A 27,920-nucleotide genomic window follows, 5' to 3' on the forward strand; every position below is an offset into this window, starting at 1 on the left:
AGAAGGGAAAACAGGAACAAGCGCGCATGATATTCACTCAACTACTCACTCAGCGTTGTTGCGTACGTTGCTAAATAAATCGCCGTGTATAATAACACGTTTTCGAAATTGACATAAGGGTAGCACGAGGTTCATGTGAGCGACAGCAAACCACGTTTGACAGCTAACGATGCCTCCATCGTTCAGAACAACTAGCCGAGTTAGCTATCCGCTTTAACATTAGCAGTCGTGCAATGTTATGTTGGTAGCATTGTACCGCTGCACATTTCTCCGGTACTGCAGTCAGTGCTAGATTGCCGACATTAACACGATTTCTTTTTTTTATGCGAACCATATCTATGTGGCGATTAACCTAAGGTTGCCATTTAAAAAGCTTGCGAGGAAAAATCGACACAACGCAAGCGAGCATGAACCTCTGCTACGGTAACATTACTTTAGCCAGCAACATCAAAGCTAGCAATTGAAGTGGCTAGCTGGTTAGCTAACGTTACAGTAGTTGCTAACGTTACCCATATTAGCTCATTTGAGACTAAGTAGTTTGGGGGAAGCCTCCTGAGCTAAACATGGTGAGTATAACTTTGTTATTTAACTAATTATTCGTGTTGTCCCCCTCTTAGGGATCATTTAATATTAATTTAACGTTAGCATGGATCAGCTTCGAGCTGTCCTGCATAACGTTAACGTTACAGCGTGACTAGAGACCCACATGTCAATGTCAGTAACACCTTAATGCATAAACGCTACTTCAACCACTTCCCGTATAACGTTCGCTGATTGCATCTGAATTTATGCACCAAATTGCTCTGCGTAGGTTAAGCGATATAACGGTTTGTGTGCGGCCAGGTAATTTCCGGGATGCGGCAGCTCGCTAAGCCATTTCACGATACAAGACGCCCATCTTGCAAAAGCGAATATTTGTGTTGGGTAATGTTCTCTGCAAGTTGTGGCTCATTTGAGGAATTCAGACCTGCCTGTCACTGGGGCTGCTGTTTAAATGTCATTTAGCGAGCTAACGCTAGTGCTCTGCGAGGCAAGGCCCAACTTCCTCCTCCACCACCTGTCAAACGCGTTAATAGCCTACTTATTGCACTGGTTTTGCTTTCATGAGAACGTGCTTTGCTCTGTAAGGCCATAATTGGGGTTCTTCTCATGAGTATTGAATTGTATTTTGGAGAGCTGCACAAGATATACGGGTAGCAATTTTCTATAGGCTGTATTGCAATTGTAATTTGAACTGTAAAAAGCTGAGCTGTGGTCATATGAACCATATTTTCACGTGATTATGCCAAAACGTTGATAATTGTCTGATACCTGTTTATTGACCAACTAGAAAGATGCATGCAATAATTGACTTGTGAAAATTAATGAGATTGTCCAGCACAATAAGTGACATGCCTGAACAAGAAGGTGCACAGGCCTGCAAACACTCCCAGGAGTCTTCTTCAAAGCAGTCAACTGGGCATGTTAGATTGCTGTCTTTTTGTGGCTGGCTGTGCTGACTTTATGTGCACATAATATATCTGAAAGCCAGCTGAATAGCATACCTTTTTAATACTGTGTGTATTGCATTTGTTTATACAGTAGTATGCTTTGCATATTATAAAATGAATATGCCTATATACTAGGCTACAAAACTCACCATAATAAAATGCTCAGATATGTAAACTAAAGGCCAAATGTGACAGAAAAGTCTAATTATTTGTTAGTCTGTTAGCTTAATAATTATCATGACTTGAATAGGGGAAATTATATTCCATGAAGAGAGTGTGGTATTAAATAAGAGTAACCAGTGCAAGTTGGGCAGTGTTGGCAGATATGTTTTGACTGTAGCTTTTTTCTTTTACTGCAATTGGCCAAAATATTGGGAACAGCTGTAATATTGTCCAATTCACTTCTCCTCGTCTTGCTACTTAAACAGTAAACTGTAATTTTATACTGTAACTGTAATTTGATATCAAACACATAACTGATGGTGTGCAAAAGGGTAGATAATGGAGGATATAAAAACTATGCTTTTTTTGTTTAGATGATGCATATTTCCAAGTGGCACTTAATTTGAACTTGATTAATCATGCAGGCGCTGTGTTCTGTACTAACCATCCTCACCACCAACTTGTCTTGGTCCACTAGGCATCCGAGGAGGCATCATTACGTGCGCTGGAGAATCTTATGACGGAGTTCTTTCACAGCTGCACAACCAATGAGCGCAAGAGAGAGATCGGTGAGTTGGGCCGCCATGTAAATCTTACCACTACTCTAGTCTATAGAGAGGCAAAGTGAACGTTACTTCCTGCTTTTCTCCCTGTACCAGCGCTGAAAAAATATGAATGGCGGTGAACGGAGAATAACGTTCCTTTTTTTATCCCGTTTGAATTGTGCCACGGGGTGCCAACATTAATTTTGTCCATTTAAAACATAGCTTTGCATTTCGAGAAAGTCACAGTTTGTCGTCAAACTGTTGCACTATAAGTTATAAATCAGAAAGACTACATACACCGTCACCTAATTGACATCACAGCTGAAGACTGGCGACATGCCACGAGCTTCCACAAGCTATGTAGTTTTTATACGAAACTAACCCCTAAGTTTCAGTTTGACGACATACTGCGGTTTTCTTAACAACAGTTATGTTTTAAATTGACAAAATTAATGTTGGCACCCCGTGGCACAATTCAAACGGGGTCAAAAAAGTAACCTTATTCTCTGTTCATATTCGCCATTCATATTTTTTCAACGCTGGCACAGGGAGAAAGCAGGAAGTGACGTTTCACTTTGGCTCTCTATAGTGTCTGCATCTACCGTAATTTCCGCACTATAAGCCGCACCGGAGTATAAGCCGCAGCAGCAAAATTGCCTGTTTGTTACATATATAAGCCGCACCGGACTATAAGCCGCAGGTGTTTTAATGTTTTTTTTTTTTTTTTTTTTTTATTGTGTTTTAATGTTTAATTACCATATGTAAGGGTTCATGCACAGAGGGGATTGTCGGGAAAGAGATGGCTGTTTGAGGAAGCTCCCATTTATTAACATTTCAACAAAACAACATAACACAACACCACCTGTGTTTTTTTTTTACAGTGCACACAGTGTCCGCGGTGTGGTGAAAAGAGGGCAAGAGAGGAAATTAAAACAGAAGTGGATTTATAGTTAGAAAGAGTGCTAAAAAAGAGAGAATTCAGTTTTTTTTTTTTTTTTTTTTTTTTTCGAAAAAATCCATAGATAAGCCGCACCGTTATATAAGCCGCAGGGCCAAAAAACGGGGGAAAAGCCGCGGCTTATAGTCCGAAATTTACGGTAGTTTACATTCCCCCCACACATTTTGCAGTCTGTGCCATATGTAATTAGTAGGGCTGTCAATCGATTAAAATATTTAATCGCGATTAATCGCATGATTGTCCATAGTTAATCACGATTAATCGCAAATTAATCGCATTTTTTAATCTGTTCTAAATCTACCTTAAACCGAGGTAGGCTACCTTAAACCTGAGAGCTTTGTGCAAAGATGCACTGTTGTATTAATATGGGTAGCTATTATCATTAGTATGGGTAAGTATTTGGCCATTGGTAATATTGTTATTATTGCTACTAGTTATGGGAATACACATCTCTCAGGCTGCACTGTGAAGTTCATTGGTGCTATTCTCTACATCTCTCGAGCCACAGACAGGAGAAGCTGCGTGCATGCTCTCTCTCCCCCCTCTCGCTTTCTCTCTCGGTATCTCTCTCTCTCGCGTTCCCGTTCTCCGTCGGTCTCTCTCTCTGGTCTGCTCGCCCTCCATCTCTCACTGCCTGTCTGTCTGTCTCGCTCGCTTTCTCTGCCTCTCTCTCTCCCTCTCTGTCCCCCCCCCCCCCCCCCCTTCTCCGTCTGTCTCTCACTCTCTCTGCCATGGTGAGAGATGAGACAGACGGGGAGAGCTGACGCACTCCCTCTCTCTCTCTCACCCAAAATGCAGGACATCTTTCTCAATTTGAAGCTGAACTTGCCAATATACCCATTTTCTTCCTCCTTTTCTGCTCACGGAGCTTTGTTTCTGCTTGCTATCAACGTTACTGCTTCCTGATTTCCCAAACTACGGGTCGGACCAAGGCTCAAACTTCAAAGAAAGTGCATGCGTTAATCGCGCGTAAAAAAATTTTTGTGGCGTTAAAAGGAATTTGAGTTAACGCGCGATTAACGCGTTAACGTTGACAGCCCTAGTAATTAGATTATTGAGCATTGTTCGTCATTTTGGAAATACAGACAGATTATTTTTTATTTAGCTATTTATTTATTTATCATACACCTTGTGTTGTGATGCATTAGTTTCAGCCTGCCTACCATTAAAGGGTGAGATTGTCATGCACCTCTGTCAATGATCATGTCTACTTACTTTTTTCTGCAGAAGAGCTGCTGAACAACTTTGCTCAGCAGACGGGAGCGTGGCGACACTGCTTGTTCTTGCTCTCCAATACTCGAAATGAGTACGTCATGATGTACAGCCTTACAGTATTTGAGGTAAGTCCTGTTGCTGGATGGGAATGGAAGATGCATATATTTGGGTGTATATAATTGCCAAATGCCTTCATTATATTATATGTAAAGAAATAATATAATATAACAAGACAATGCAAAGGGAAAATAGTATTGTATCAAGGAGTACATAGTTTCCTACCTTCCTGTTTGCTCATTTAGTTTATGCTGCAACACAAGTAGTTAAATGTGCAATAAATAGAGTCCCGCCGGAATGAATCCGGAAGACCTGGACACTAGCACGTCTGGCTCGTAGGTGTAAAAGGTATGGGGATGAAATAAGGTTAAAAAAGGGCGGGGGGAGAATTTATGAAACAGCGAAATTTGTGTTCAGGAAGATAATCGTCACAAATTAGGACCACCTTTATTACCTTTGAAGAGTTTTCTGAAAATCATGTTTTTAAAATATTTTATTTACACTTTTAACGGAAATCCCCATGCAAAAATCCCATTGCCTTTTACACCTATGAACCAGGAAGTGCAGGGACTTCTGGGTAAGCCTACAAAAATGCATCATTCCTGCGGTACTCTGTATTGCATGGTGTAAGGCTGAATATTCTGTGACCCGTAGATGCATGCGTTTCCCTTTTTCAGTAGTAGGTGACATTTTAGTACTTATGTTTGATTTTGTTGCAACTGGGCAATGTTTCCTTACTACTTCTCCATATCTCTGCATTTTCCCGTCATACTGTAGGCATGCTTCTAGGACAAGGTGCAGTAGTAAAAATGGTTTTCTATGTCATTTATAATGTTTAATATGGAATCGTGGCGACATTTGACTGCTATTATATTATCATATTTTCTCGCCTAGTGGTGGAAATTATGTTACTGCCGTGCCATGCACCTGTTTATTGAATCCAGAGAAATCCCTGATTGCATCCATTATAAGGAATAATTCTAATCCAAAATACATTGTGAGGAACATGAATGCAAATCAGTGGGGCAAAAAATGTGAAATAACAAAGAAATGCCACTTTGCAAACAGCCCCATAACTGTTTTTCACATACAGTAGGTAACTATATAGAGCAGGGATGTCAGAGATACGGCCCGCGGGCCGGATCCGGTCCGCGGGCAGGTTTCATCCGGCCCGCGAGATGTTTTGGAATATTTTTTTTTTTTTTATTTTTTTTTTTTTTTATTATTATTATTAAATTCGCACCCCATTATCATGAACTACGTGTGGCTAATAAGCAAGCTAAGAGTTCATTCATAAGTTAATTAACCTGCACTACAAGGAAGTATGTCAGTAGGTCATCAGGTGTAAACAAAGCCGCCATGATGCCACGCTGGAATTGAATCGCGCATTCAGCTACCTACCAAAAAACAAAATAATCAACAAGATCAGGCGCGGACTGCATAATCGGGCACGTCGGGCAAATGCCCGGTGGCCTGGCCTGGCCTGGCCTGCAAAAAAAAAAAAAAAAAAAAAATTGTGCCCGCAGTCAGGCCACTCACTGAACAGCAGGCCAGGCGCCGCCTACTGGTTTACTAGTGGTTTTATTACTTTATTCAGGGTTAAAGTGGGTGCATCTCATTGTAAAATTGGACTTGGCCCAAATTGGGCTTCAAACGGCCCAAATCGGGCTTCAAACGGCCCAAATCGGGCTTTAAACGACCCAAATTGGGCTTCAAACGGCCCAAATCTGGCTTCAAACGGCCCAAATTGAGCTTTAAACGGCCCAAATTTTTCGGACGCCGGCACGCGCGTCGGCCCGTATCGGCCTGGCCTGCTTGGTATCTAATGCCCGGCCTGAATTATGATCCCAGTCCGCCCCTGAACAAGATGCTGTCGAAAAAGAGAAAGGTTGACACGGAATGCAGGCAGTTTCAAGAGAAATGGAAAGAGCAGTATTTCTTTTGTGAAGTAAATGGGTAAATGAGTCGAATTGATTTTAGTAAAAAAAAAATCCAGCCCCCATGAGGTCTCAGTTGAACAAATCCGGCCCTCTACCTAATATGAGTCTGACACCCCTGATATAGAGGGACTTGCCAGAGAAATTAGACACCGTTCTGGCAACTGCTTGTCCTTCTTACTTTCAGAACCTGGTGAATAAAATGTGGCTGGGAGTGGCTTCACAAGACAAGATGGAGATCCGCAGCTGTCTGCCCAAGCTTCTACTATCCCAGCACAAAGCCATGCCATATTTCATCCGCAATAAACTCTGCAAAGTCATTGTGGACATTGGTCGCCAGGATTGGCCGATGTTCTACCGCGATTTCTTTACAAACACCCTTCAGGTAAGCCCTGCCGACGTGGTAGTTTCTGCTGTTGTCTGTGCAACTTGTTTAATGTCGATCTATTGCATTTGATTTAGTCAGCTACTGATAAACACCCCCCACAAATCAGTGGAGGGACTACTACAATTCAGATGGCGATCTCGGATTTTCAATCAACTTTGGGAAATTTATCGTTGCCGTTCCTCCATTCTGGCAATTTCAAAATGACATTGATTTGGTGAGAAAAGGTGACATATTTGTTACTGATTGGCCCAGACAGTGACTTCATCATTCGTGGGGGACAACATGTTTACTGTTGCCTTGTTAAACAACACCAGGGATACATAGCTTAGCTTGGGTGAATGTGCCTACTGACTGTAAAGCGCTTTGGATAAAAGCGCTATATAAATGCAGGCCATTTACCATTTACATAGCTGCTGTTAGACAGAAAGTGCATTCCCTCATAATATAAAGTTGCTCAAAAAAGTATCTCTCCTTACCTATTGCACATCTGTCAAATTATTTCAAAATGCATTTCAGGTTTTCTTTCTTTTTGAATATTTTCTTTTGTAAACTTCTAGTAATTTAAGGTTTGCACTTTAAATAAAAAATATCTATTTTGTAAAAGCAAGTATTGGTTCATTTTGGTTCATATAATGTAACAATGTCAATATGTAAAGGTCTTGCACTTTGCATTTTAGAATATCTCCCATTTTATATGACCAGATGTGTAGAAAGTGAAGGGGTTGAGCCATCATCATATAGCCTCCATCATATGGGCCTATGGGCGGAACCATTTAGAATGATTTATGGAGGGAGAATGTAGGATGTAGAATTCAATCATTCTGTATTGATGAAGCTGTTATTTTTCCATCTGTGTTTAACGACAGTTGATCCAGTCCCCAGCCCTGGCCTCATTAGGGTTGGTCTTGTTAAAAACCACATCAGAGGAGCTAGCATGCCCTCGAGAAGACTTAAGTGTTGTGAGGAAAGAGGAGTTGCGCAAACTGCTGCTGGAGCAGGTGCCCACAGTGCTTGGACTATTGACAGGTGAGAAACCTTTACACTAGGCATTGCCAAATGTCCAAGCCATGGCCGAATGTAAAAGTCATTTTTTTTAAGCGTATTAGACCATGACCTACTTTGTGACAAAGTGTAGCCACTAGCCAGTGTGTATCATGGATCTGTGTACCGTAATTCATAGAAAAACTAGCCAATACAAATGTCTTGAAATGATTTTAAAAGATTATTAGGATTATTTTATGGGCCATTATTATTAAAACAGTAACCCTTCCACACAATTTTACATTTACACTTATGGTCAGACCATTATAGAGCAAAGAGACAGCTCTTGTTCCTCGGGTTACTCTCTGCTACAGTCGTGTGTGTGTGTGTGTGTATATATTATGAGTACGGTATACAAGGACAGGGATTTTTGTAAAGGTGATGGAGGAATATATTGTGTGGAGGAATATATGCAGACTATGAACCTCTCGTTGTGTCGCTTATTGTCCTGCAGGTATCCTGGAGACGTATTGGGACAAGCACAATGTCATAGCTTCCACCCCGCCTCCCTCACCCACCTCAGGAGAAAGTAGTGAGTGAAGCTCCACTTACTTGACACTTCAACAAATCACTAATGCTGTGGTTGTTATGATGGAACAATAAGTTGCTGGTCACAACATCATTACAACAACATTACTACAGCATGCATGTTGGGGAGAGGTATGTATTAGCAGTGTTAACTGGGCCATTTCTTTGTCTCCTCTCTGTCAGTGGAGTTGCTGGGCAGTCTATTTCAGGGCAGCCAGTACTCCAAGTTGCTGTGCCAGCCCATGGCAGCATTGGACAATGAGAGTCAGCAACTGTGTTGCCTCGTTTTGGAGTGTCTGGCCCACCTGTTCAGCTGGATCCCGTTGTCCACAAGCATCACACCCACCCTGCTGGCATCCATCTTCCATTTTGCTCGTTTTGGGTGTGACCTCCGGACGAAGGCCAAGACTGGATCCTTCATCTCCTCTTCCACCACCTCCTCTTCCAATGGCCAGCTGAATCCCGGGACGTTGGCGCCGACGTCAAACGGAGGAGGACGGACCTTGCAACAGAGTGAGCGGTGTAAGGCGGATCAGGCCCGTCTCGGGGTCTTGGCCATGACCTGTGTCAATGAGCTGGTGTCAAAGAACTGTGTGCCATTGGACTTTGAGGAGTACCTGCTGCGCATGTTCCAGCAGACCTTCTTTCTTCTGCAGAGGCTGACACGAGAGAATAACGCTCACACGGTCAAGAGTCGATTGCAGGAACTTGATGAGAGGTATGACTGAAATGGCTCAGTTTCTATATTGCCACTGGCTATATTTAATTTCACCAACAGCCACTCTAAATCAAAAGTGACGTATAGCTGTGTTCTTTTTGGGTCGTCCATCTCTCAGAACAGAAACGCTCTTGTTTTAATCAATGCTGTTGTCTACGCACCATCTTTTCATGCCTCAGGTCTATGTTTTCTGCCTGCATGATTTAATGTCCTTTGCGCAGACTTTTAAACCATATCTGTATTTTGGTGTATTTTCTCTATTAACCAGACAACAATTGGCAAACCCTGAGTCTTATCAGTCTGACTACTAATAAGACTCTGGGACAGCTGATATTTTGAGGTTTCTTTCCAGTAGAGCAGACGTCCGCACCAAAACTTTGGCTTCTGTGCACCGCGGTCATTGTTTACAGTCTGATTCATGCGGCGAGAATGGAGTTGGGAGTTGATTGATTGATATTTGTTGTAGGTGTTTTAAGTCCAGACGACTTTTTGGCTTATTTCTATAAACCGATAACTCAGTTATCATAACTGCATACGAGGCAGCGTCGGACTATGGCGGAAGTCTGGCACCGACGTCCACTCTACACCGGAAACCCCGAAATATCGTCCGTCAGTCCCAGAGTCTTACAGTATAGACCGATGATACCTAATTATGCTTGTATCTAGCTTAACTTAAGGTTATGAATATAACCCTGGTTTTATGAATAATATGAGTGAGATGACTCACTATGGAACCAGATACTCTCTCTTTGACCTAGACACATTATTTCTTCACCAAATATCCATATTTGGAGTCGGAGGAATAACATATTTTCCTCCCTCCGCCGCTAGGGGCACTAGCCCGCCCTATATATAGGGGCGGCAGAGCAGGATAACGCCATTCTTGATGAGCATTCTTCTCACCCACCCTGGCAAGAAGGGTTGTCTGGTGAGTCATCTCACTCATACTATTCATAAAACCGGGGTTATACTCATAACCTTAAGTTAGGGCTGGGCAATATGGCCTCTAAATAATATCTCAGTATGTTTAGCCTATATCATGATACACAATACGTATCTCAATATTTTGACATCTCTAAAGCTCTTCATAAATGCTCGATTTAATCCTTTCTGAAACATAAATCTGCATTAAAACTAGGGATGCACCGATCCACTTTTTTCACTTCCGATCCGATTCCGATACCTGAATTTGGATATCTGCCGATACCGATATTATGCCGATACCAATATTTTTCTTGAATATACAGTATAGGCAAAGATTTGGCCAATTAAGTTTTTTTTTTAATATACCTTGCAAAAAGCAGACAAAATTAAGAAAATATACAAGGCAAAGAAGGATACTATTATACATTATTATACAAATTACGGCCAGCTGTGCGCTGGAATTGCTTTTTTTCCCCCAATTCCGATCCGATCCGTGAATTAGTGCCATATCGGCACCCGATACCGATATTGGATCGGATCGGCCCCATCCCTAATTAAAACATTCTTGATCAAAATAACTTTTTAGACAAGTTTCAGTATGCAGTGACCTTCAAGTTTCAGTATACAGTGACCTAAACCTACAGTACCTAAATGATATCAATAATTAGTAGGACAAAAACATGCAAACTAGGTGTACTTGCACATATCAATGATGTTTTGTTTTCTGCATGCGCAGCGTACTGTATATCGAGGCTGTGTGCTGGATGCTGTTGAATGTGCAGCTAAAACGCATCTAAAATGGACCAAACCAAACGTTGCCTGAGTTACTTGTATCTGTTGGTGTTTCCAAAGTCATTTGATATCACATTTTCTCTTCCCACCTACAGTTACATGGAAAAGTTCACAGATTTTCTGCGCCTGTTCGTCAGCGTCCACCTGAGGCGAATTGAGTCCAGTCCTCAATTTCCAATTGTAGATTTTCTAGCCCTGCTTTTCAAGTACACCTTCAACCAGGTAAAACCATCCATACTCCTATACAGTAATTCATTGTTGCGATACACCACAGGGTTGCCACAAATTACCATTTCTGACAGTTTGGAAAACTGACTTCTACTTGTTTTTCAGCCGAACCATGAAGGCTACTTTGCCTGTCTGGATATATGGAGTGTGTTTTTGGATTTTCTAACAACCAAAATCAAAAGCAGACTAGCAGCCCGAGAAAGTGTTCTCAATAGGTAAGTCGCTCAAGCATGTATTTATTCCCTGTTACTTTAAATGTGGCACTCAATAAATTCAAAATGAATCAAAAATCCTATTAACTAATGCAGTTAAAAATAATCATGTAAAATGATTGTGAAAATGTTCTAACCTGTATTTCTGTCCATTGGTCATTGTTTCATGTATAACATGTCCTTTTTTTAAATGAATTTGCTTGTATGGTTGGACAGGTACAAAGATGCCTTAGTCCTTCTGTTGAGGGAAGTTCTGAACCGAATACAGTTTCGATACAATCAGGCCCAGTTAGAAGAGCTGGATGATGAGACTCTGGATGATGATGTAAGAATAATTAAATAATGAATTACTGTGCATCTGTCCTAGCCTGGTATATAACAGAAGTATCTGAACTCTGAAGACGTGCACACATTGCCAAAGAATATATCCCCTCACCTACATCAATTTCTGGATCTTCTCTCCCATTTGGTCACTATAGAAACAGACTGAGTGGCAAAGGTATCTGCGTCAGAGTCTGGAGGTGGTTGCCAAGGTGATGGAGCTGCTCCCATCCCATGCATTCAATACTTTGGTAAGAGATCATTTTTGGTGTCATCTTGACATTTCACAAGGTTTTTAAAAGGCTGTTAAAAACCAATTCCACTTTATGCAACCTAGCTGAGAATTCTGATGTTAATGTTAATTCTGTCAATCAAATTTGTTCATGATTCTTAATTTTATATATGAAATATAAATGTGTGTGTGTGTACACACACATACACACACACACACACACACACACACACACACACACACACACACACACACGATTGCCCCCACGGGACATCACACCCTGAGCAAGACAGCTTGAAACAGTAATTGAGAGAGAAGGTTATTATTGCTTCACCAAAATAGTTATTTGGTTAGACTAGAACATGATTTCTTTGTTGCTTGCTAATGATAGCATCATAGAAAGAAGAAGAAAAAAAGGCTAGCTGTGGCTGGCAACCAAAGTTAGCTGTTTGTTCCAGCCCACACACTTTGTGACACTTGTCTTGAAAGGTGCTACTCTATACAAATACAGTTTTACTTTTACTTACTTAAGGAAATGAAGAAAACAGGGTGAATGTGTGAAATTAGTGATTGTTTTCAAAGGCTATCTTATAGGGTTGGATTCAGTTCACTTCAAGGATTTGGGGCTCTAATTGCAATTCTATATATAATATTCTGGATATGTGCTTTAATAGAAAATCCAGAAAGTCAATTCAGAACAAAATAGCGGGTAGGGTTCACGGTATACAGTTTTACACATCTGACGACAACAAAAATTGCTGTCTAGCACAATTGTCTTGACATCTTTACAAACACATGGGTAGTTTGTGAAGTCTGGAATTATGAGTTTCACTTTAGTTTTTGCAACGAGAGTCTGTCGACCTGGATACAACAGGAAACCAACTTCTTTCTTCTTCTTACTTGCACCAGCAATGCACTAAAACCCAAGTCAAACAAAATATTGAGATGTGACTCAAAGTCTCCTAACATCAATATGGTGATCAGATTCAGGGCTAATTACCTTATAAAAGAATCAATTATCAGCCATTGTGGAAAACACTGTCTTCCAAAATGGTTGTACTTTAAAGGCCTGTTTTGGCATCAGATAGACATCATATCTTCCTAACAAGAAATGAGAAGTGGGGACTATCGTTCACACTTTTCATTGACATTTTGAATTTATTCAATTGAAAGTGAATTCTCTTCACGTGATTGTGGATTTAACCGCATGTTGTTCAGTGCTGGGTGATGCTTATCTTGCTCTTTCTTCAGTTTCCAGTCCTTCAGGAGAATTTAGATGTCTACCTGGGTTTGCAGCAGTTTATCGTCACCACTGGCACAAGTAAGTAACAGTTTAGTTGAGCTTTTCTGTTTGATCTCATTGTTCTCCGTTTTGTTTTGAGGTGTAGTCAAGTTGAACAATGCTTACCCATAGATGAAAACGTTATAAGCGGATAAGCTGACTTGGTGTCTCCCGCTCAGGTCGAAGGCTCAACATCACTGCAGAGAATGATTGCCGCCGACTGCACTGTTCTCTGAGGGACCTCAGCTCCCTACTTCAAGCTGTGGGACGCTTGGCTGAGTACTTCATCGGAGAGGTTTTTGCTGCACGTTTCAATGATGCCCTGGCAGTGGTCGAGAGGTCAGTGTTCTGCTCCCCTTCCAGTGTTTCCCCTAGAAAAAATGTCAGGCCTGGAGGGATTTCAAAACTTACCTCGACCGCAAGGGGGGGAGCCTCGCCGAAAAAAGATTTGATGTTTGAAGCCAGATTTGGAGAGTATTAACATTAGGATTAGACTGTTGTGAATGTGACCTCATTATTCATTCATATTCATTAGTCATTTATGTCATTGGGTTCCATTTTTTGTTCACTCGGTGGTATATTCAAGACTTAAAACAAAGTGATCAGAAGGAGGATGACTTAATAATAAAGTGCATTTATTGTTGAATATAACCTGTGTAACTTATTGCAAAACATTACAGGGATTTAAACTCATTGAGAATTATGTTGAGTGACATACCAGGCAGACATTCACTTAAGTGGTGACTGTCATGAATCACTGCTGCCATTCATCTTCCTTGGCTTGGAGTAAAATTTGACCATGGACCATGATGGTGTAACAGACTGTTCTGTATCTGTTATGGTGTACTCTTAATGACAGACGCTGACCTAGCAACACACATCGGGTGGATAGGATACATTGGAAGATGTAATGTGACGTTACCGCAACATTGATCATTAAGGCAGTATGGATTATAACGTTATGTGGAAATATCCAGTAAGCCTGCTTGTCGTAAAACACTGTTTTGTCTTCTTGAAGTGCTAACCAGTTTGTTAGTCTGCACTCTGAGGTAACTTTCTCCTTCTCTCATACACACGCACGAGCGCACACACACGTCAACACGGATCACAAGCAGCAGATTTCCCCCACATTTCTTCTGGTATCGCATGTGGTTCTGTAAAAACTACTGTATTTATAGGGCTGGGTATCGGTACAAAGTATAGAGTACCGATAACAGCCCTACAAATACAGTAGTTTTTACTGAACCACATGTTTTCACCTCATAGTTTCTGTCATCAATTCATAATAAACACACTTAGAAGGATAAATCACAGGGCGTCCACTAAGGCGTAGTCCTTCGCGTGGCTGACCCTGGTTCGAATCCCACCCGTAGTCCTTTGCCACATGTCATCTCTCTACCCCCACCTTCCCTGGCTATCTACTGTCCTATCCAATTAAGGCTGGTTATCTACTGTCCTATCCAATTAAGGCAAAAAAGAAATCTAACAAACACAAATCATTGTAAAAAAAATAATACACAGGTTTATTTTTTTGGGGGGTGGTGGGTATTGTTATTTTGTCAGTAATTAAAAGAAAAATGAAGGGTTGCACATTGATGATTGTCTGCCTACTAATCAGTGACCAGTCATGGCTGAGGGTTTTGCCATTTTCTGGTTATTCTATATTTCTGTGTGATTTCTGGGAGTATGTGCCCATGACACCTTAAAAGCCCATGAGAATGCTCTGCTTTGATGAAAGTATGCCTTTCTTTTTTCTTATTTTCTGGAAAGCATCTCCTATTATGTACATTCATGTACTATTTATTCACTGTGACATTCCTAATGATCAAACTGTCATTTGCAGCCCATATCACTCTCGGTGAGAAGCAAAATGCCTTAACTGACTTCAGTGTTTGTTTTTCTAGGTTGGTTGAGGTCACTTGCTACGGCACTCAGATCAGCCTTTACGACCTGGAGACCGCTGTGCCTTCTGTTCTCAAGCCAGATCTCATTGATGTGTGAGTATCAGACGCAATTCACAGTATTTATGAATAGGAACAATTCTTTCTGAAAGGCGGAATCCAAAGAACCAAAGCTCTAATCTGTTGTCATCAGACCAAACACTCTTTGGAGTATCATGGACAGAGAATGAGGAACTGACTTTGCGAAATGTTAGAATGTTACATAAATGTTGACAGTGACACCCACGTGAGCTTTATTTCATAACTGAAATAAAATACCACAGAAAAAACAACCTCAGGTTATTTGTGCAGTGTCCAAGAGTTGCCTCCCATTCCTTGTCAACATGGCAGCTTCAGAAAGTCACTCTATAATAGTCGAGTTCCAACTTTGGGAGGGAAAATCCAGACTCAATTTCCAAAGATGATCTTCCTATTTCAGTATTCCTTTTGGTTTGTAATTATGACACATTAAAATATACTACAATATCTAACATGTATCACAAGGACCATTTTAGCTGCAATTTAGGAAGACATGTGGCTTCAGTATACGATGAAAAACAAGTATGTTTTGTCAGATTCATTGCAATATTTAGTGTGTTTGTTGGTTCCAGCCATGCCCAGGCACTTGCTGCTCTGCAGGCCTACTCTCATTGGCTTGCCCAGTTCTACAGTGAGGTCCACAGGCAGAACCAGAGCCGATTCAACAACCTCATCACATCTGCAGTGGATGCCAGTAGCCCACTCATCACTGCTAAGGTAGACTCCCTCACACTTCTTTTTGCCACACACTCAAATATTAAGTCTGTATTATGGAGCGTCATAAATGATAAATATACGTTGTAAGTCCACCAACTCAAGGTGGCTTTCAAGGCTTAAGTGACTATATCAAGTTCCAAAGTTATATCAACTAATGCTCATATTCGGCCCCATGTCATTTCAATGATCTGCTGTCTCAAGTGGAGATGCTGCCTTTTGACCAAAATTGTCACTTGTCATGGGCAAACAAATAAGCCTTAAACTGAGCAAGCAATAGAAAGGTATATTTTGTGTAAATACTTAGATTTTTCTTTGTTTGTTTGTTTTGTTTCCAGGTACCTGAAAAGTTGCTGCTGTCAGCATGCCACCTGGTGGTTTCCATGACCTCCACAGTGCGGCCGGTGTTCCTGGTCACTCTGCCAGCTGTTCAGAACATCTTCAGCCTCATCACAGAGAACCACACTCGCAGACTCCCTCAAGAGGTTCATGTCCTTTTGTTTTGCATGTGATGTGTGCCGACTCATAAATGTATCTCTTTTCAACCAGCTTGTGGTGAAAACAAAGACATACTGCAGTCACACAATTGCGTAGCGGCTGTTTCTCAGCAGTTGCACACATCGACAAGACGTTCTTGGATTTTCCCTTTTTGAAAAGTAGCCAAGTAGGGATGTTGTGGCGTGGGCGTGTCCACATGCTCATAGGCTGATGTGGTATCATATTTTTACCAAATGACGTATCTTAGGACAATTGTCCTTGTATGCAGCTGCATCTCCAGCAGCACTACAGCTGCCATATTTAACCACTGGAGGGCGAGCTGACCAAGTAAAATATGGCACTGGCACATCTGGGCTCACATGTTGACAGTATGACCGGCGTTGTTGTGTTTCATAACTACATCGTGCTAAATACCAGTTTACATCTCAAAAGAAGTGTTTTAGTGTTGAGTTGCTCTTTGCAAACATATGGTAGTCAGATAGAACCTCATATTTACAAGACCAAAATGTCCTCTGTACTGAAGTCATTACTCAACTTGTGTCTGTGTCTTACAGGCTCACATGTTGGTGTGTAGGGCTTTATCCAACATGCTGCTGCTCCCATGGCCCAACTTACCAGAGAGTGAGCAGCAATGGCAAACCCGCTCCAGCAACCATGGCAGCCTGCTGACGGCGCTCACTCGTGACTACCGTAGCCTGAGGGGGACGACGACCCTCCCCCCACGGCGTCCTGACCTGGATGACAGTCAGTATTTCTGTCTTTAACTTGTTTGGTGTTTTTCATTCTGTCTTTTGTTCTTGAGCATTCTTTTTTCTTTGCTAATTGTATTACAGTCATACTAATTATAGATTCATTCATTTTCTTTATCACACAGTACAGTAATTATTCCCCCTGCTGCTCTTGTTTCTTCCCGCAGTGAAAACGGTGCTGCAGCAGACTCTGCCTGTGCTCAGAGACCTAGTGGACAGCATCTCCGGGGAGTCCACCAAATCCCGTCAGATCTGTTACCAGAGTCTTCAGGAGTCTGTCCAAGTGTCCCTCAGCCTTTTCCCCGTGTTCATCCAGCAGCCAGGTCAGAGGGGGCTCATCTCATACCTGCATACCTGGCTTTCCTGTGAAAATCCATCACAATATAAAAATGATGCATCTTGATTCTGTCTGAGCAGATTATGTTTATGACAGAAGTCTCAGAATAAAGACTACAAACCAAGTGAGAACAACGCAAAATTAAAAATAGGTCTTAATTAAAGGAATCCAAGTCTCATCTACAATATTATGTAAGTGCCTCCTATTACCTAACCTTAGCTCTGTGTTAGTTACTGTTTGTCTCTGTGGCTTCCCTTTTTACAGTCTTCCTATTCTGCTTATTTTTAGCCCATCTTTACATTGCTATAGTAAGTGATAATACATGTAGATTGTACATGTACAAGTTTACTAAGTACTAGTAATTAGACTTATTGATTATATAGTTAATAGTCTGTCAGGAAGTTTTAAGAAGAATAGCCATGTTAAATCCCCACTGCAGTACAAATGACAGAATGGTCCAAATGATCATTGACCATGACAGAGATCAGCTGTGGCTTACAACACTGAATGAAATGCACCACATTCTGTATTTATTAGAATAGGGTATAGCTGCAAACTTCCCGTCAGCCACCTCGGAACCTTCCACATGTATCCTGAGGTTATTCTGCTATGTCTAGCGATCTAATTTTGCCACCATACATGTTCACAATCTTCAAGACCTCAACAGTCAGTCATGGGGAAAATTGACACTGAAAAAGTTTGGAAAGAGATGGTTAAAACTGACCAACTGCATTAATGGTCCTTGTCTTCTTCAGATGTGACGGACGAGATGTTGGCCTTCTTCCTGACGCTGTTCCAAGCCTTGCGAGTCCAGATGGGCGTTGCCTTCACAGGACAGATCATCCAAACTTTCCTCAGCATGTTCACCAGGTAAAGAAACAGTCATTGCTACTAGGGATGGGGCCGATCCAATATCTGTATCGGGTGCCGATATTGGCATTAATTCACGGATCGGATCGGAATCGTGAAAAAAAAAAGTATAATAAAAAATGTGCAATTCCAGCGCGGGCCGCACAGGCCATAATTTGCCCATGTATAATAGTATCCTTCTTTGCCTTGTATATTTTCTTAATTTTGTCTGCTTTTTGCAAGGTATATTTAAAAAAAAAAATCTTTAATTGGCCAAATCTTTGCCTATACTGTATATTCAAGAAAAATATTGGTATCGTCATAATATCTGTATCGGCAGATATCCAAATTCAGGTATCGGAATCGGATCGGAAGTGAAAAAATGTGGATCGGTGCATCCCTAATTGCTACTCATCTACACATTTTGACAAACACATCCCACCCACACCATTGAGTCACGCCCTCTCTCAAACATCAGCTTTGTTATGATGGATGATGCTATTCTCATTGATGTATTGAGGAATGAGTTGGTATCTCTGCGACTGTCTTGGACTGGTTGCCATCGTGCCTGTCCAACCAGATTGCGTGGTGTGCCTCAAGACTCACACGGCTGACGCTCTTTTCTACGCCTTAGCCATCTGACCTGTTGCCATAGCATCTGAACACACTCTAAGATTAATTCATTATATCTACCCTGTATCTCCGGTCTAAACCCTGAGCAAAATTATATAATGTTTTTACTAATTTCACAACATTACAAAGACAAGCTTGCAATTATTTAACCATACTGAGACTTACACATGCCTTTATATTACCTCACCTTGATTTGCAACATCCTGTATACATAAAGCTTATCAGCATGGGACCAACAACAGCAAAATGCTGGTTTCATCCGTTATGCAAACTGTCTGTTGTCACTTGTGTGTTTGACAGGGAACAGCTGGCCGCCAGTATTTTGCAAGAGGGCTGTGCGGGGTGCAGAGTGGTGCAGAAGTTCCTGAAGATCCTGCAGGTGGTGGTGCAAGAGCCTGGTCAAGCTTTCAAACCCTTCCTACCCAGCATCCTCTCTCTCTGCATGGAGCAGGTCTACCCCATTGTGGCAGAGGTCTGTTGGTGCTCACCTACCGTTTTATTTGGTTATTCAGTCACCATGCCACAGATTAACATGTACCGTATATTTAAAAAGCAGGAGTTTGACGTCAAAGTCCTGCTTTTTTCTTTGCTTTAGCTGTACAGCTAAATTGTTACCAGCCGCGACAGCGTCAGCTGGTATTGATTTCACCATGTGTGTGTGTGGGGGGGGGGGGCCTTCCCACAATGTTGTGAATGCGATAGCGTCAAAACTGTGCAAGGCGCAGTCACAAAACTTTACGGGTGTGCAGTTGACATAAGAAGAAAGATCATGTGCATGGTCTGAACAAGCCCCCACACATACACACTTCACCCTGGTTCACATTCATTTGAAGTTGCGGGTGTCTTGGCTCCTGTGAGCCTATCGGGAGATGGTCTCTAGTTGTTCTTCTATTAATTAAAAAAAAAAATCTGAAACATGAGAAATGATGGTAAATGGTAAATGGTCTGCATTTATATAGCGCTTTTATCCAAAGCGCTTTACAATCAGTAGGTAGTCTACATTCACCCATTCATACACCAATGGCGGCAGGCTGCCACGCAGGGTACCTACACACCATCGGGAGCAAGGAGGGTTAAGTGTCTTGCCCAAGGACACAACGACAGCAGCTGGGAGGGAGCGGGGATCGAGCCGCCAACCCTTTCGTCATTGGCCGACCCGCTCTACCTCCTGAGCTAAAGCCGCCCCATGATCCTGCCTGCTATTAAACCTGAATGTTGTTAAATATTCTGGACATGAAGATTGCCAGGTACAGAATGATGAGATCCATAGACTTGTCAGGGTAACAGATGGTCTTTGTTTCTCCTGTCTATTGTAGCGGTCTTCTCCAGACGTCAAGGCGGAGATGTTTGAGTTACTCTACCAAATACTCCACCAAAACTGGAGGTACTTCTTCAAAACTTCAGTCTTGGCAAGTGTCCAGAGAGGTGCAGCTGAAGATACCATGGAAAATGAGGCGCAGTTCACAGCTGCCATGCAGGTGTGTGTGTGTGTGTACGCATGTACCTACACTCGTCATAACTTTGTTTTACTATTATGGGGAAATGGACGAAGTTTCATGATGATTAGATCATTTGTAATGGATACATCCATATTGCAGTATATTCTGTATAATTCATTTTGTCACAATAGCCGTTTTCACACATGCGTACAGGAAAATTACCTGTAAATCAATATCGGAATTTCCCGGAATTTCCCTTCACACCTGAGCGCTCGCATGTGTGAATATAGTCGTCAAATAGCCTGTATGTTGGGGGGCGGAGCAGGCGGAGGAGAGTGGCCTGGGGTCATGACGTATAAACTGTGCTGCAAGGCAGTCAGAAAAAACAAACAAACATGGAGCCGGTGTCCACTCTTTTGATAATATTGCTGACGCGCTTTTTCCTCAAACGTAGACAGTGACGCAGACAAATTAAGGCGAAGATGGAAAGGGATATACGTGCGAACAGAAACAGATTCATGTTCGCAGTCTTCTTCGCTAAACATCGTGCAGAATATGAAGATAGACTAAACCGGGGACAGATTATGACAGTGTTAAGTACCTCTGCGCTGCTGCGTGAGACTAGAGCCGTCTGGAAGCAAGAGAGACCAGGAGGGAATTTATTTTGGGAAGATGCTCTGAACAATTTTGACGACGTGGAATGGAAGCGTCATTTTCGCATGTGACGCATGTGTACGTTCGACTACCTGCTGAGTCTGGTCCGACCCGCACTAACACGCAAGATCACCCGGTGGCGAAAACCGCAAAGCGCGTTTGCGACTTGCAATAGTGCTTTGGTGGTCAACACCACCTGAGTCAACGCCCACTGATACAGGGAAATGACTGTACACGTTTCACACTTGTGTCCCTTATCGCGGCATACCGCTCTCCTGACAACCTTGAAACTGGTGAAATGTCCGCGATGACGGGGGAACGCTTATACCGGAAAACAACTTTCACACATGAAGGCATTAGACCGCTTTCCGGTCATTTAGCGGTAAAAAGCGCATGTGTGAAAATGGCTAATGTGTCGATAAAGAGACTGTTGACTCTAGCTCCACTTGGCTCCCTGACATGTGCTGAAATGTGTCCCAACAGGCTTTTGGACAGTCTTTCCTGCAGCCAGACATCCACCTCTTCAAGCAGAACCTCTGCTATCTGGAGTCACTGAACAGCAAGCACAAGTTGTACCACAGGGTAAGCTGAGTTTTTGTCTATGCAGAATGTTTGGGCCAGTCCAATCTCTAGACCAGGGGCCTACAGTATACTATGATGCAAGATTAGTGACTTAGCGAGGTAACTTCAGGTTTAACCCTGGGTTTGTACGACACTAGTTCACTTCTTACCTGGGTAGATCACCATGGCAATATATGCTGAAAGGCTAATCTGCTCCGGATCAGATCAAAGACCCACCTTCTGCCTAATCAGCTCCCTGGAAACAGCCAGTCGCCATTCATACAGGATCCCCATATGAAAAATAGATTGCATTGAAAATCACAAAAGGAAAAAAAATCAAAACCATATTATTAATGGATTAAAGTTAGTGCCTGTAACCCCCCCGATTCCCATTGGCTGTGAGCAATGTCAAAGCTATTCCATTGTGCCTTATACAGATATCGAGAGAGACTGATTGGAGCACTGAAGCCTTGCACTTGTGTACTTCTAATGAAATTAAGCCTACTTAAAGTTGTAATCTCAAAGATTTTCATCTAAATAAATATTGGTAGATCATGTTGAGCTGGTCATTTTAAAAGTAGCTTGCAAGGCAAAAAAAAAAAAAGTGGGCACCCCTGCTCTAGACGCTACATTGGTGTATATCTATTATGCTCTTATTAGCAGGGTCATCTGTGAATTAGCATCTCACTCTCTGGCTGTCAGTAAAAATAAATGACTGTACTCTTATCCACAGGGCTCATAGTTCAGCCCTCAATGGTTTAATAAACATGAACATTATGTTAAAGATTCAGCATGGCTGGTGAAAGATTGAATCAGAGCTTGAGAAAGTGATTCGCACCACTATGAGAACTGCTGCAATAATGGCAAATTGCACTCCTCCACTACATGTCCACTCTATGGTCATTCCTCTTTGTTTTTGTTCTACTGTAGAAGTTGTTCCGGACCTCCATGTTGTTCCACTTCACCAACGTGCTCCTGCAGGTGCTTCTCCACAAAAGTCACGACCTTCTGCAGGAGGAGATCACCCTCGCTGTTTACAACATGGCCTCCGTCGACTTTGATGCCTTCTTCTCAGCTTTTATGCCAGAGTTCCTGAACGGCTGCCAGGGTGTCGACGCCAACCAGCGAGCTGTTCTCGCACGCAACTTCAAACTTGAACGGGTAAGGAGTTACATTTAAAGTAGATGATGATTATTTTCCCCCACACTCCACTGAAGTGTAACAAAGCATGGTCCCAAAACTAAAATACACACGGACTGTGTTAGAATTAGTTTTTAACAGTTCAATGTACAATGGTCATACTTTCTCAACATATCTGGGGCCAGTCGCACCAACTGGTCTTAACTATGCCTGGTCGTAACTCCTACGTCGGTCTTAGTTAAGACCAGTCTTTAGAGTGGATTTACGCCTGTTGCACCAACACGGCTTACGTCTGGTCTTACCTACGCTGGTCGTAGCAATGCGCGTTCATGTGAATTGTCGGGGAATGCCCTCTGATTGGCCCACAATTGTGCCTCGCGCCGTCACCCACTACTGTATGTGCGTCACTACACCCTCCCTCCTCCCACCCCCCTCCTCCTGTAGAAGCCCCTGGGGAAAATGGCGGCGGCGATTAGTATCAGGCAGTCTGAATTAAATTGAATGTAACGTTCCCAATTCTATGTATTAAATTCTAAAAAAATGAACAGCAACATTTGGGAAGGCTAAGCCACACAACTAGTTAGTTATAATCTTAACATCGTGCTTCAAAGACGGAGAACTGGCTGTGTTACGACGATGACGGTCAAAAAGGTCTCCGTGGAGATCTCTGTTACAGGCAGGCGCTACGCCTCCTCCTGACCAGGCGTAGGAGTTACGCCTGGGCGTAGTGAAAAGAAGGCTTAAGCCGTCTTGGTGCGTAGCTGTTAGGTCGTAAAGTTACGACCAACTTAGCTTAAGACCAGTCGTAAGACCAGTTGGTGCAACCGGCCCCAGATGAAGTAAGTGAAAAAATGGTAGGCTACAGAACAGTAAACACCAAAAACCACATGCAGATGTAGTCATTCAGATGTAGTCCTAGGGGCCCTTTACACGAGGACAGTTTCTGGAAGAAACGACACAATAGCATTTCCTTCACACCTTTTCCTTCACACCTTCTCCTTGTTTACATGAGCGCTGTTGAATTTTTAAAACGCCGTAATGTACATGCCAGGTCGCTAGGTGGCAGTGTGATCACCTTATTCTTTGCCCATACAAGGGCGCTTCTGCATGACGTAATTTCGTAATCGTCTTTCCTGTTTTAAACACGGAAGTAGAGTACGCCTTCCGCAGTCATTTAGACTTGCCAAAAAGCTTTTTTCAAGCTAAAAAAAAAACCCAAACTGTTTTAAAGTTTTAATATTTGTCGGGTGAGAATGTAACATACGGTATATGTGACCAGTTTATCAGAATAACACCTATTGGAAATCTTTAACGAGCAGCGAGGACCGGGGGCGCTGAGTGTGCTATCTGTCAAACCCTACTGTAGGCTACTGGCAGTGAGAAAACACTGTCGACGTGCTTTTGTAACTAACATTAAATGCCGACCGGGTACAGCCATCGGCTCCTCGCAGCAGTAACGTTATGAACATGTAACTAAAGTTGGCCGCAGTGTAGCTTAATTCTGAATGTTGCCAAACTTCATTCATACTGACATTTTATTTTGAAAATGGTTGCCAACTCGGGCACGGCTATGGCGTAATCGCGTGTGTCGCGTGTGCAGGCACGTCAGAGTTTCTGAAATGTGCCGTCTTCAAGCGATTACATGGAGCCCTCAGCGGGAAGCGTCTCAAAGAATTCCACTCTGGAAGGTGGTTTCAAAATGTGTCGTTTCCTAAGCCCAAATTCGGCGTCGCCGTCTAAAAGGGAGGCACTAACGATACAATAATTCCCCGTCACCATAGGAAACCGTCCTCGTGTAAAGTGCCCCCTAGTCTGGCTGCATGGAAACAGGCTGCTGGTATAAGCTCTGCCATTGGTGCCGTCCATTTCTGTCGGCAGCGGAAGAAAATTCAAGTTGGTTTGGTTGGTTGGAAAATTACAGTTGGTTTGACAATGATATAGTCGTAGGTGGTTTACCTTTTTATATAATTTGTACTACTAATACAAGTCTGACCAATGTGTACTAGAGGGCTGCATTGGGAGCGGGATCCCACGGGCCTCAATGCAAATCTCACGGGGGCGGGCGGTTTTAACTGGACTGCATGCAGGATAGAGACACTGCGGAACACGTCATCATTCAGAAACCACGGCCAACACGGGGGAAAACACAAAGGACCAACTATCGTGCCAACTTCTAGCAAAACAAACCGTGGCTAACCGGGCGAACAAAGGAACGCTCGTCAGATACAGATAGTTTTGCAGATATCTAGGAGGAATTGGCTAGTGTCAAATAATGAGACATTGTGTGCGTTTACTTCATTCATTTGAACTGCGAACGAGACGTGAGCTGATCACAACGTTTGTCTGCTGACTTTCTGCTTCCTGAAACACCCCCCAAGCCTGGCATTCCCCTATGTCGCGTGTTGCACACAAAGATCTTATATACGGAAGATGAACACTCCAACTTACTTCATTGGCAGCTAAATCCACATTTTTCTTCTTAACGGCTTCCTTGTGTTGCTCGGGAGTACAAAAAAACTTTAATTGGGGATTTTTTTTTACATTTGTTGTCTGCGCAGTCCACCACACAACAGCTTTTAGCTATGTTTAATTCAAGGAAAATTACTTGGTGTGTGGGAGTGAATGGAGCGCTATCCCCATGATGGGCGTGGCCTATTTCATGCAGTGTCTCTATTGGTCAGTCAAGAAATAAACTGCGGGTCCGCGATTTCATTCTCCCTTTGTTTACTAACGAGTGTGTGATCTTTTCGGACATACACAATCTTTGGCAGTGTGCGCTGTAGGCTTGCCGCGATTTTAGGTGTTACCGGTGTTACACGGTGTTGGGGAATACCCCGATTACATAACGTGCCCACCGGTAACACCTTTTGTTTTTATGGAGGAAGAATTGAAAGGAAAACTCCGCAGTTTCAGCGTGCGCCGGTGTAAATTAGAAGCGCTCCCTCTCGGCTGCAGTGTGGCTCCGCTGTTATGGTTAGACCAGCAACTAACGTTAGTTAACGCTATACATCTTATGAACACAAATGATGCCCTCCTCATACACATGTAGGTAAGACCCTTAGCTAAGCCTGCATGCGTGTGCATACTGTTGTCACTGCGGGCCATCTCTGGAAATGTGCCTTTTTTTTCCACAGCGAAAAGTCGATGCTAACTTAGCATCAATGCTAGCGGGAGGGAGGACTTACCAGCATTCAGTCATTGCTGGTATTGTTAATCCCATGTCAGAAAAAGTCTCCAGGTGTGTCGCTAACGTTAGTTTCTTTTGAGAAAGATTGTCTCCACGGGCGTCTGAAAAGTTGTCTCGAGTCAGATGTAGCCATGAGTTGTGATGCAGCCAGTGTTGTATGACTGTGAGCGTCCATGCTAACGTTAGTACTTTAAACAGCAGCAGCGTGCGTCTTGTCTCTATGAACCTACAGAATGGACGGTTAAAGCATAGACTCTTGCTTACTACTTTAAAACTTGTATTATCAAAATACATATAACGTAACGTTCGCTCTAGTCTAGCTGCTATGGATACCCGACTGGTCTCTCACTGTTATTGTTCCCGGGAACAACATGCACTAGTAGGAACTAACAATCCTATTGTTTACATTTCCCGGTGTAACCGGTAATACCGGTCTGGTCACGTGCTCCTCATTCGGTGTGAAAATGTTCACACCGCGGCATCACTAGTGCGCTGGCCTGTCCGTCTGAGTTGCTAGGCAGTAACAGTGAGAGAAGAGCAGTCGAGAAACCAAAGGATTTTCCTGCATGTGAAACGAGGGAATAAACATAGATGGCGACGGCTGTTCAGAAATCACACCCAGAGTTTTCAAACCCGACACAACGGCCGCGGTAGATGAGAGGATTTGACAGATGTTGGCTCGCTTCAGGGCTCAATGAAAAAGGAGGAATATCAGGTGAACCCACTCTTATATGCAGTGGAAGAGGTGCAGCTGACGGTGTTTTAGTAGTTTTACCATTGACTGAGATGGGAAGACGTGTGAGGCTGTTAAAGCAGTGTTTGAATAGCACTGCATGATGGGATTTTTGAGAGAGTCCAGTTCAATGTAAGTTGGGTCTCGTGGGATCCCGCAAATTGCGGCTGGGGTCAGGCAGTTGAACTTCAACACAGATTGCGGGAGTGGGCGGTAAGTAATGGTCAGGATTCCAGCGGGATTAAGAAAACGGTCCTGTGCAGGGCTCTAGTGGAGGCCATTGAATGTCGTCTGCACTGTGATCAATTGGAACTCGCGCCTCTTTTCTAACTAATATTCCTGTCCAATTTTTCTCTCCCCCTTCAAGGACTTGCCATCATTCACTCAAAGTGTGCAGAGGCTGGTGAATGACCTCCGCTATTACAGACTGTGTAATAGTAGCCTGCCCTCAGGCACCGTCAAGCTATAGCACAATGAGCGCTTGAGCCACTCCACACGTCAACTCTGATCTTAAAGGATTGCCTGTGCTGCTGACCACTTTGCCCGACACTCCTGCTCCAGGTTCCAGCCTTGCTCCACCTGTTCAGAGTAACGGGAGGGAGAACACGGAGGATACGTCGTCTGGTTGAGCCGATGGAAGCTGAGGATGCTGCTGATGTTTTGATTTGTTTTTATTTCTGCTGTAGAAGGTTGGCGCTTTTTTTGTTTTTGTTTTTAAGCAGCGCCGTCCTTATCTGTTGCCAATGATCATTTGGCGAGAAGGGTAAACCTGGTCTACAGAGCGGCCTGATCCAGGCCTTCTATCCCACGCCTCTGCAACAAACCCAGGCCAGGACTGACTGAGCACTTTTCAACTCAATTTGAGTTTTTAAAATGTGTGCTTTTATTCATTTTGCCTTCCGTTTTTTTTTTTTTTTTTTTTCATCTCCAAAGGAGACAGACACTCAACTTAATGTCATATCATTCCATTCTGAAACAGAAAAAAACATGCTTGATTAATAAAGTGCTTTATATTAAAACTCAGATATCAGTTAATTTATGATTGTATCAGAGATTGTGCTCTAAATTTTATTTATCACAACTTATGGTATAATTTTTAATAGTTTTATCAAGAGATTCAACATTCTATGTATGTTAAACCCTTAGGTGCATCTTGTAAAACTCACTGCCAAGTACTGTGTGCATGTACTGTATCCTACGCCTCCTACCCCTATTTTGTGAGATTGCTGGGTAATTCTTATGGTCTTGCAATGCTTTTGCCAGATAACATATGGCCAAATGATCGGTAATGGATAGAATAATCGATTGGAAAGCATAGTTATATTAACCTGACTCCGCCAGAGGGGGCGGTATTGAGTTCACAAATTCACAATGTAGGTTGTGAAACAAATGTGAAGCAACCTACATCCATCTGGCA

General features: G+C 42.7%; 1 protein-coding gene across 1 annotated transcript; it reads left to right on the forward strand.

Moving 5' to 3' along the window:
* The first annotated feature begins 131 nt into the window (after positions 1 to 131).
* On the forward strand, positions 132 to 27,463 carry xpo6 (exportin 6). The gene is made up of 24 exons (XM_083649068.1): positions 132 to 566; positions 2,131 to 2,221; positions 4,383 to 4,495; positions 6,552 to 6,749; positions 7,619 to 7,778; positions 8,248 to 8,325; positions 8,505 to 9,039; positions 10,851 to 10,977; positions 11,089 to 11,198; positions 11,412 to 11,520; positions 11,675 to 11,767; positions 13,000 to 13,069; positions 13,210 to 13,369; positions 14,935 to 15,027; positions 15,582 to 15,726; positions 16,062 to 16,208; positions 16,776 to 16,965; positions 17,138 to 17,293; positions 18,063 to 18,177; positions 19,090 to 19,261; positions 20,106 to 20,267; positions 21,366 to 21,464; positions 22,374 to 22,604; positions 26,871 to 27,463. Exons 1-24 carry the CDS (start codon positions 564 to 566, stop codon positions 26,970 to 26,972), a joined length of 3,459 nt encoding a protein of 1,152 aa, XP_083505194.1. The 5' UTR covers positions 132 to 563; the 3' UTR covers positions 26,973 to 27,463.
* The last annotated feature ends 457 nt before the right edge of the window (positions 27,464 to 27,920 follow it).

This window comes from Poromitra crassiceps (assembly GCF_964638095.1).
Source record: "Poromitra crassiceps genome assembly, chromosome: 13".
Classification (NCBI taxonomy): Eukaryota; Metazoa; Chordata; class Actinopteri; order Beryciformes; family Melamphaidae; genus Poromitra; species Poromitra crassiceps.